This window comes from Neophocaena asiaeorientalis, unplaced genomic scaffold, assembly GCF_003031525.2.
Source record: "Neophocaena asiaeorientalis asiaeorientalis breed wild unplaced genomic scaffold, Neophocaena_asiaeorientalis_V1.1 scaffold5, whole genome shotgun sequence".
NCBI classification, from domain to species: domain Eukaryota; kingdom Metazoa; phylum Chordata; class Mammalia; order Artiodactyla; family Phocoenidae; genus Neophocaena; species Neophocaena asiaeorientalis.
The window spans coordinates 3,864,666-3,875,910 of record NW_020174698.1 but is presented as its reverse complement, the minus strand read 5'-3'; the positions used below and the strand labels follow the sequence as shown (position 1 = coordinate 3,875,910).

General features: G+C 36.1%; 1 protein-coding gene and 1 non-coding gene across 2 annotated transcripts in view; both read left to right on the top strand.

Moving 5' to 3' along the window:
- EYA4 (EYA transcriptional coactivator and phosphatase 4) overlaps positions 1 to 11,245 on the top strand; it is a 229,912-nt gene that overhangs the window by 102,255 nt on the left and 116,412 nt on the right. Inside the window, exon 2 of the mRNA XM_024759051.1 lies at positions 5,158 to 5,207. Within this exon, the coding sequence (XP_024614819.1) occupies positions 5,158 to 5,207 (50 nt within the window). The remainder of the gene's footprint in view (positions 1 to 5,157; positions 5,208 to 11,245) is intronic.
- LOC112409189 (U8 small nucleolar RNA) lies at positions 1,936 to 2,074 on the top strand. The gene has a single exon (XR_003005119.1). It is a non-coding gene; the product is annotated as a U8 small nucleolar RNA (small nucleolar RNA).

Sequence of the window (11,245 nt, the reverse complement as noted above, 5' to 3'; positions counted from 1 at the left end):
TGAGGGGCCCGCGTCCCGAAAAAAAAAAAAAAAAAAGTATCTACCTAAGCATGTGCCTGGCATATGATAAACACTCCAATATTTTAGCTGTTGTTCATTCATTCAAAAATTTCAGTAGGGCTTCCCTGGTGGCGCAGTGGTTGAGAGTCCGCCTGCCGATGCAGGGAACACCGGTTCGTGCCCTGGTCCGGGAAGATACCACATGCCGCGGAGCGGCTAGGCCCGTGAGCCATGGCCTCTGGGCCTGCGCGTCTGGAGCCTGTGCTCCTCAACGGGAGAGGCCACAACAGTGAGAGGCCCACGTACCACACACACAAAAAGCAAACAAACAAAAAAAATTCAGTGTTTGATGTTTGTATCTTCATTACATACTAATAGTTATTTTCTTGAAATAAACTCAATTCTTTTTCATCTTCCTTTGATTTTTTCATGTACTTTTATAACATTAAGGGTTAAAATTCACATTTTTGCCACCAATTAAATGCATTTAACATTATTTGTCTTTTTTCTCTTGGCATATTTTTGGCTCATTTCCTTGTGTGTCTTATGAAAACTAAGATTTGGATTTAAATTATGGGCATGAAATTCTGCCTCGTTTCTTGGCCTGCTTGTTTCAGCTTTATTCAAAACAAATTCAAAACTAAATTAGTGGTCATTAAAGACAAAATTCTACATATTTTGTAAGAATAGTGTTCCTTTAATAGTGTGTATATTTCAGCAGTCACTGTTTAATGAAGTATTGATCTCTCAAATGGGACAGTGTGTTTAAATTTAGGTAAAACTGTCCATTTGGCTTCTAATTCTGTGATCAAGACGCTGTGAACATACAAGTTTCTTTATTTAAAATTTTTATTTATTATTTTTTATTGTGGTAGAGTTGATTTACAATGGTGTGCCGATCTCTGCCATACAGCAAAGTGACTCAGTTATTATACACATACACATATTTTTATATTCTCGTCCATTATGGTTTATCACAGGGTATTGAATATATTTCCTATGCTATACAGTAGGACCTTGTTGGTTATCCATTCTAAATGTAATAGTTTGCATCTACCAACCCCAAACTCCCACTCCATCCCATTCCCTCCCCCCACCCCCTTGGCAACCACATGTCTGTTCTCTATACCTATGAGTTTGTTTCTGTTTTGTAGATAGGTTCATTTGTGCCATATTTTATGATATAATATGGTATTTGTCTTTCTGACTTACTTCACTAAGTATGATAATCTCTAGCTGCATCTATGTTGCTGCAAATGGCATTATTTCCTTCTGTTTTATGGCTGAGTAGTATTCCATTGTGTGTGTGTGCGTGTGCGTGCGTGTGTGTGTGTGTGTGTGTGTGTGTACACACACACCACATCTTCCTTATCCATTCACCTGTCAGTGGGATAAGTTGTTTCCATGTTTTGGCTATTGTGAAACAGTGTTACTATGAACATAGGGGTGCATGTATCTTTCTGAATTATAGTTCCGTCTGGGTATATTCCCAGGAGTGGGATTGCTGGATCATATGGTAATTCTATTTTTAGTTTTCTGCAGAACCTCCATACTGTTTTCCGTAGTGGCTGTACCAACTTACATTCCCACCAACCGTGTAAAAGGGTTCCCTTTTCTCCACACCCTCTCCAGCATTTGTTATTTGTAGACTTTTTAAATGATGGCCATTCCGACTGGTGTAAGGTAGTACCTCATTGTAGCTTTGATTTGCATTTCTCTAATAATTAGTGATGCTGAGCGTCTTTTCAGGTGCCTATTGGCCATCTGTATGTCTTCTTTGGAGAAATGTCTATTTAGGTCTTCTGCCCATTTTTCGATTGGGTTGTTTGGTTTTTTTGTTGTTGAGTTGTATGAGCTGTTTGTATATTTTGGAGATTAAGCCCTTGTCTCTCGCATCATTTGCAAATATTTTCTCCCATTCTGTAGGTTGTCTTTTCATCAGGTAGGTTAATTCTTACCTGTTCTTCTTTTTGGAAGTCAGAATAGAACATGATGATTGGAGCTTGCATGACTCGTGATTAACGTCTCTGCATAATCAGGACTTGCAAAACAAGTTTCTTAATGATCATCTAACTTTTCTCCATCAATTCAGAGGAAAGATGGGGTTTTGAAGTATTTTAAAGAAGGCATAAGTTAACTTTTTTTTTTGATCTTTGGTATTACCAAAGTTTTTTCAAGGACAGATTAAAAGGTCAGATCATATTCTACTTTATACTTTGTTTCAATCAATAACAATATTCTGTCAATTCTGTCTTAGAAGTATCTATCAAAAACATCCTCTCAACTCTCCCCATGGCTCCTATCTTAATTCAGGCCTTCACCATCTCTCACTGATGGATTGAATGATTCACTTAGCAAACTAGTATTTGGGGACTCTCTTAATCCATTGGGGCTGCTATAAGAAAATACTGCAGGTAGTTTATAAACAACAGAAATCTATTTCTCACCATTCTGGAGGCTGGGAAATGCAAGATGGAGGCTCCAGCATGGTTGTGTGTGGTGACAGCCCACCTCCTGGTTTAGAGCCAGTGACTTTTTCTCACTGTGTCCTCACATGGTAGAAGGGCTAGGGAGCTCTGTGGGGTCTCATTTGTAAGAGCATTAATCCCATTTGTAGAGCCTTCATTTTCATGATCTAAGCACCTCCCAAAGGCCCCATTCCCTAATTCTGGGGAGTGAGGATTATACATATGAATTCTGAAGGGGTACAAACATTCATACCATAGCAAGGAGCGTCTATTCAAGACTAGGGATTAGTGATATACAAGATCAATGCCATGTCTGCTTTCATGGAATGTATACTTTCTCTCTTGCTGCATTAGGCTCTTATCTGTCTCTCAGTCCTCAGCCTGTCCCCTTCCACACTACCTCTTGCACATCTCTACCCAGTCTGTTTCTTAAAATCCTTCATTGATCTTCATTGTCCAAAGATTAAATTCCAAATTCTTTACCATTTATAAGGTCTTCATAATATGGTTCCTCTGACAAACCCCATGAAGCACCTACTTTTTCCAGATTTTGTCTTTGAAGCCTATGTCCTTTAAGACTTAGTTCAGAAGTCACTTGCCTCTGAACAAGTAGATTGTCCTCTGAACATCGGCCTCACTGCATAGACCTCTCCTATAGTAGTCATGGTATCCTAAATATTATTCTTCCCTCATTCGACCATGAACAAATGAATAAAACCCCTAAAAAGAATTACTTTGAAGAATGCAAAGTTCTAACAATATCTAAAAGAATATCTATATCTACTTCAATCTTTCATCGTATTCTTATTAAGCATAAGCTATGAATCTGGGACTGTGCAAACTAGATAGTAAGTAATCAATAGATGTGTTCTCTGGCATTACAATTACTACTTTAAGAATAAATTAAAATAATAAGAACTTTCTGGTTAGTTATTTGGAGAAAGATGTTATGTAAAACTATTGGTATTAAAGATTTTTAAAAATCTTTGTTTTTTAAGCCATAGGAAGCTTGTCTCATTCTGACTTTTGCTTGGAAGTATCTGTCTAGTTTGCTTGTGTGATCTGGAGCTCCTTTAGTCAGTCCCAAAGTCAAGCTATCATAGTCTTTCAGAAAGTGACATTCACTTTGAGGTGATTTCTACATATTCATTGGGCAGTTCATATAGTTTCTGGTGATGAATCATAGGGAAGAACCAGTGGGAAAGAAGGGTTTTATTATCATGTCCTTCCCTTTTAGTTCTTATTTTTCTTGGAGTTTTTAATGGACTTTTGTGGGTTTCATAGTGAATTTTATGCTTACATTTTAAGAAAAGTTTTGCTTTTTCCCTTTTTTTTAAAACTAATTACTCAGAAATATTTCTTCACCCTTCCATCTCTTGGTGCTAAGTTTCATATTAAGAGCATAGAATACGTTACATAATAGGACAGAGATAATAGTTTCTTTGCTAACCAGTTTTATTTTCATACTGTATGAATGTATACACAGGATGCAAAAAAGAGTATAGTTAATCAAGCCAAATACTTGATTTCCCCAATTATAAAACGTCTAGGCTTAGAACTGAAAGCAAAAACATGGATTTTTGAAAGTGTAAGGATCTTTTTTTTTTGTATTTGTATTTTTAAGTCAGAAGAGGAAAGAGTTACTTTGTGAGCTGGAAAGACAATGCTGTATCTTTAACATTTAAAACTTACTCTTAAGTGATGCCGTTTGTATCACAGTTCACACTTATGTAGTATACTCACGGTGTAAATACAGTAGACTTATTTTCACTTCCAAGCTACATATTAGAAGTTAAAGTGCCTTGGATTCTGTAGGTTGCATAAATAGACCATGGCAATGTAAACACCCAGAGTGTATGACAATGGACTTGTTAATGTATACTGTTTATGATGCATATTAACTAAGGAATTTTTGAAACGGAATTTACTTTGCATATAATGTACCATTAAGACCACAATAATCAGACATAGTTATCTGTGCTTGAAGTTAAATTGTGAAAGGCAATGGATGTGTGCTTTACCTTATTTTAGAGGATGTACCACACACTTTTGTCCAGAAATGGATAGTGTGTCCTAAAGTAAAAGTTATTTTCATTCTTTACCTTTTGTGGGTTAAAAACCACAAAGTTGAAATACAGTCTGCAAAGTATACTCTAAATATATATGAGATGTCTGTGAGCAATGCCGAAACTTAATTGATATGCTGAGAAATATATAAAACATACAGCCACTGGATTGAGAAAATGAAAATTAATATATGAATGTTTTAGCTAACACTGTGCTTTGCCCCCAGAAGCTGGTGTTTATTATTGTGTGCTTTAGTAGGAGACAGAAGCAGTATCAACTGGAAAAACATTTCTTAGTGAATTGAGAGCAGTATGACTTTCCAGTTCCTAAGTGGGAAACCTGGTTCTTTGGTTTCTTTGTTCCTAGTTAAGCTAGTCCCAAGCTATTTTAGCTGAACATTTTACATACTAATGGAGTCTAGGGTAGTGCCTTTGGCAGCTGTTCATAGGATAATAGTGAAATACACTATTTAATACTGCATGCTACCGCTGTAAAATGTGGGGAGTATTTTATAGAGATCTTGGTGAGCAGAGCTGTAGCCACTTTAAGTTTAACAAGTATGTGAACCTGAATGAGGAAGTTGTATTTTCATATGAGACTAACTAGTACTCTTTTCTTACAGGTAAAGAAAACGTGCACAGAATCAGATGTTCCAGAACCCCAGAATTCCAGGTACAGTAAAATAGAGGCCAAGACTTCACTAAGAAAAATTGCAATTTTTGAGAACTAATAAGACATTAGACTCCAGATACAACTGTGTTTTAAAACATTGAGTTTAAGAACTTATCTGTATGGAAATTACACATTAGACTGGCTAGGATGCCATTAATCATAATATTAATAAAAAGGGCACTGATTGAAGTCAACTTTAAAGAACAATAGTGGGAACATCTCTAGGAACACTTGAAAATATATTCCCTTAGCATTCATTATTTTAAGTTCACCCTCATTTTTCTTTCTAATCTCTTCTTATAACGTATTCACATTTGAAATTTTGCCAGAAACTGAATGCCTCTTAAATCTGTGTTTACCAAAAATCTACCTTTTTTTTTTTCAATCAAACATTGCTAGATTTTGAGAATGCCATCAAAGAGAAAAGATAAAAATTAACTTGGCATTCTCTTTATGGTCATATAGAGCTTGAAGAAATGATGAATTAAAGTGGTCAGGCCACTACATACAGGAGTTAGCCCCATTTAGTTGTTTGTGGTTGGACCAGATGCCTAACAGACATTTTTAGGTCTATACGTTTTCATTGTTTTTATTTCAAAATTTTAAATGGGTAAATAAAAGTATTTTAAATATCATAACAATAGTAAACGCATATCCTTCATATGATATAAATGATATAATTTAACTTCTTGCATTAAGAAATTTGTTTAACGGTGAGATGGGTGTTAGTTTATTTTGTCCTACTTGCTCCAGCTTATGAGGTATGTAGTGATTCTCTTGGTCTAGTAAAACAATACAGAGCTAGGTAAAATGTTAATGACCACCATATTTTCCTTTTGGAAAGCAAGTATATATTATATACAGTCCATTCACAGTTTGAGTAAATCTTCCTTTGTTTTATGTAATATGATATTCTTATAATTAATTCCTATATATATTATAGTGAAATGATTGTGTGTGGTCTTTTCTTTTGGATCATCAAAAGTATATAATATGATATAGGATTTTTGACATATGATCTTTGTCTTTTACGATTAGACATCAAAATAGAACCAAATACTTTTAACTTATTGGAGCTTTAGGAAATGGATGAACCATTAAATTTTTCCGACAAAGCAAAGGAATTCCAGGATGCATGGAGAGGGGAGACTCAAGCTCTATTCCTTGTGGACATTTCCTTCCTGACCATTTTGCTGACCTCTATGAGAAACCCACCTATGACTTATAGTTTAACTAATTAGATAATCTTTGCAAGTAGCTGGTCTTGAGGGTTAGTAGGGAAAACAGAACATATAATTATATTCTTTTTATTAATATTGTATATCAAAATGTTTTACTCTTTAGGCCGCTCGGGATTTTTGGACAGATAGTGTTAGTGCTTGAACAAATTTTAAACAAGCAGAAATGCACCAAAGTGATTCAGTGTTTTCAATTTATATCAGTAAGTTAGAAAAGAAAGAGAGAATTCAGATCTCAATGTATTTAAACCTGGAACTAGATCATTCTCATTTATCTAGCAAATCCCAACCCATATGGCCTTAAAAGTGCAATTTTATTTTTAAGATCAATAACAGTTGTTTTTAAAAGATTGTTTTAAATATATTTTGTTATATATTATTATTATTATATAATAGAAACTAATTGAAAAGTGTCTTGACCTCTTGGAAACTACTAGTTGGTTGCCATGGATTAGCTGCTTCTAAAAGTTTCCTAATCTGCAATATATGGGTAAAATTAGGCAAATCGATTTCTAAGGATTCTAAAGCTTTGTGATATAAAAAGCAAACACATAGGGGCTTCCCTGGTGGCGCAGTGGTTGAGAGTCCGCCCGCCGATGCAGGGGACCACGGGTTCGTGCCCCGGTCAGGGAAGATCCCACGTGCCGCGCAGCGGCTGGGCCCGTGAGCCATGGCCGCTGAGCCTGTGCGTCCGGAGCCTGTGCTCTGCAACAGGAGAGGCCACAACAGTGAGAGACCCGCGTACCACAAACAAACAAACAAACAAACACATAAAGCACCCTTGTTTATAAAAACCCGAGATGGAAAGGCCTTCAAGAAAACTTAGAATCATTTATTGATTCAGTGTTGCCCAGACATTTTGATAGTGTCTGGTCCCTTCTCCTAGCTTATGGTGCAAATGACAACCTCCACACCCTCATAGTGTCAATAACAAAAAGAGGTGGATATTCTTGGATTCTCTGTTTATTCACAGATATTAGGTCTGGGAGTGGCAAAATGGCATTAAGTCAGTGCAGTGATGGAACACCAAGAAGAGAATAAAGATACGCTATAGAACATCTTGCACAAAAAGGATGCAATAACTTACTGAATAGTCAACGAATCAAGGGTTGCCAAAATTAATAATTATTATATGCATGTACTGAGGTTCAGTTTTTATAAACAATCAGAAAAAACATGAAGATGCCTTTATTATAGATAATGGACAGCATTCCTTTAGTATATACATGCATGGGTACATTCTTTTTTGCTCATTAAGAACCACAAATATTCATATATTCTCTCTCTCTCCCCCATGCCTCCCTCCTTCCCTCCCCTCTGTGTGTGTGTATATGTGGGGGGGGGGTGGGGAGAGAGAGAAAGAGAAAGAGAGTTAAGGCCTGGGGCTAGGTAATTCTATTCTAAACAAATCTATAGTAAAGAACTGAGCTCAAAATGAAATAAGGTATCAGCATAAAATGCATGGGAGCTGGAGACCCACTGCCTTATAAAATGCTCCCTCACTTGGAACCTAAAGCTAATATCATTCATTTATTTAGCTAGCTTTATAGTATGTTGGTTTTGGATTTGAAAAGATTAGAATAAATGCAGATGGAAAGTGTTTTTACAGTAGGGAAGTAATTAAATTGGGCGTGGAAACTTTGCCAGGGAAATTTTTGGAGTGACATATGTGTATCAGCAAATTCTTTGTCTTGCTTGGCCTTAATTCCTCTTTTGGAAAGAGATGCTTGGCCCGCAGATGTGACTGGTAGATTAGAAAAAAGAGAATTTACAAACCCATACAATATAAGGAAGGTAAAATGTCTTCTTAGAAATAATATTATGTGTATATACTGAAAGTCAGACGTTAGGGACAGTATTCTCTCAGTTTCATAAGACTGTATTGAACTTGATGTCATATGGAAAGGGATAGAATGTGCTTCATGGAAAAACTGACATTCCTTACATGTACTTTTTTTGTTGTTTTACTTTCCTCTGTGTTGTAACCATGTTGAGAATGTAGTGTTGTTGGCCTTTGTTCCTAAAATCTACGTTAACCTTCAAATGGGTACATGAGAAAACTAAAATTTATATCTCATGCTTTAGCTTTCCCTAAAATTAAGTCTATTACTAGACAGACCATCTTAAAACAAAATCTGAATTATCATTTTTATGTTGATTTTTTTCTATATTCTTGGTGACTTTATTTGTGTCTAACATGTGCCATCCCTGAAAATACATGTTTTTTTTTAAATTTAAAATAATACATATCTCCTGGAGTGAAATTAGAAGTTTCTATGAGTCTCCCTTTTTTTTTTTTAACTCTTCTACTTTTCATTTATGAGGTGAGGAAATAATCTATCTAATTCTTTAATTGCATTCTTGGCAAATATCTTAGAATGCCTCTATGTTAAAATAGTCCCCATAATACCCGAATGATTTCTCTGGTAAACTTCTGTTTCTCTTTATTTTTTCCTTTTTGGGCCACTAACTGGTAGAGCATTTTCACCAAGAAGAGATCAAGAACTTAGAAAGGAGACAAAACTCAAGTCAGCCAGTTTTGTTATATACTTGTTTTGTTAATTAAGGAGTAAATGGAAATAAAAATTTTGGTGAAATTGAGCTATGAAGTGCCTTCTGGGAATTATACCAGTTCTTTTCCTATTATTGCTCAGTCTCATTGTGGCTACAGTATTGCCAGAATATTACAGTAAAGAGATCTAAAGGAGAATATGAAAGTATATATATAGGAAGTACTTATGGTACATATGAGCTAAGATGATAGTTTTTACACATGGAGAATAAAAAAGATTCTGTGGGTAATGATGAGGGTGCCCTAGTCTATACTAACTACAACCATCAAGAGAAAGACAGAACAAATCTCCAGCTTTTAAGGAAGCATTGGAATTAATCTCAGTTTAATATCATAATATTTAAGTGAGCCTCAGGAAGTTTATCTATTCAATGTTTATGTGTAAAAGCTTAAAAATGCAACTAATTCATCTTATGTAAATAGTTATGATATGACAGTGTTATATTTAAAGTATTAAGTTATACATGATTATTTTCTAGCAAAATAATTATTGCAATAATTCCAGAAGCCTGAAATGTTTATCTGTATATAATTGCCTGTCAAAAAATTAAATGCTATATTGTTTTCATAGCAGTGAAAGCTGAGGGCCCCTTGGTGAAAACACACATTGTATTTCACTGTGTCAAATTAGAGGTCCATTTAGCCCAAAATTCTGTCTCCAAGAAGCATCAAAAATTATTAATACCAGGTTGCATTTCCTCAAACCTGAAAATGTCAAGATGTAGTTCCAATAAACTTAGATTCTTTCAGTAACACAACCTAACTGTATAGTCCATGGAATTATTTAACCATTTCTTTGACTCAGTAATACATCATTGACTATCTTCAGATCCCAAGATTTTATTCTTGATCATTTTTAGCTTTCCTTCCATTTCATTTTTTTTTTTTTTCACATATAATCTCTGTTCACAACTCTTGACGGAGCCCACCATGTCTAGAATGCTTTGGCCACTTCCTATTACTCTAGCCTCAGTGTCAATCAGCCTTCCCCTGTAAGAAGATCTGCATTTACAGATGCCATGCTCCTCCCTCCACAGAGGCTGGACTGCTCCTTCCCCTCTTGCACTACCCTCCCCCTCCCAACTTTGCTCACCTGCTGAATTTCAACTCATCTTTCAGATCTCTGCTCAGTACATCTTCCTCAGAGCAGCCTTTGCTGCTTCTGGTCCCACCATCATCAGGGCCTCATGGCCTTCTCCTTCACAGTTGCCTCGTTTAATTAATGCCTGACTCATGCACTATACTATAAGCTCCACAGAGTGAGGGATCATCTCTGCTTTCTTTTGCTCCCCATTGTAACATTAGGATATAGCACAGGGCCTGGCACAAAGCAGGTCCTCAGTACATACCCGTTAAGTGAATGAGTAACTTCCAAATACAAAAATCCAGCTTGCAGTCTCTCCTGGAACTTCTCTTGTAACCACAAAGTCCTAATGTAATTTTATTAGGGATTTTTCTCAGCCATCTCAAACTCCCTTTGTATAGAATGATTACTTTCCATCCCCCAGGATCTTTTCTTTCCAGTGATAATTCTCTCGGTTGTCCTGCCTCAGAACTTCAGAATAATCCTTCACTTATTTCTCTCTTTCCTTCCCCAAATCCCGTTGGTCATCAAATTGTATTTAATTTTCCTCTGTTGTGTTTTGAATCTCTCTATCCTACCCCTTCCCACTGCCACTATGGAAGTTCAGGCTCTTGTCACCTCACCTCTGTGCTAATACAACAAATCCCCTATGGCTTCCTTGGATATAGACCTTGCCTTTCTAGTCTGCCGGGTTGTGGGACGAGCCTTTCTTAAATGATACACTTTCCATATGGGATTGTTCGTTATTAGACACACAGTATTTAGTAGACATTTAGAGTATACATGGAAGCATGAACAAATAACTTTAAAAGTGAAAGTGTGTGCAAGAAGTAAAAATAAGGACATGTACTATTCATGTCTAATTGCTGTCCGTAAGAGGTCAAGGATTACTTGGGCTACCTGTTATCCACTCTCTTATTGCCCTTATTCTGGTGTGTTAGATGTTCATTGAGTCCCATTTCATTTTCTTCCTTTAGCTCTAGACTGACAGAAGAGTTCTTGAATTTAACATGGTCCCTAGAAAGTAAATTCCAGAAAAAAAATATACCAGTCACACAGGTACCTTGATTTTCATTCCCTTTTCCTGTCACCATTACCTACATAGACATTAGAGTGAAATACGATATTTGTGTACTGTGTAGTT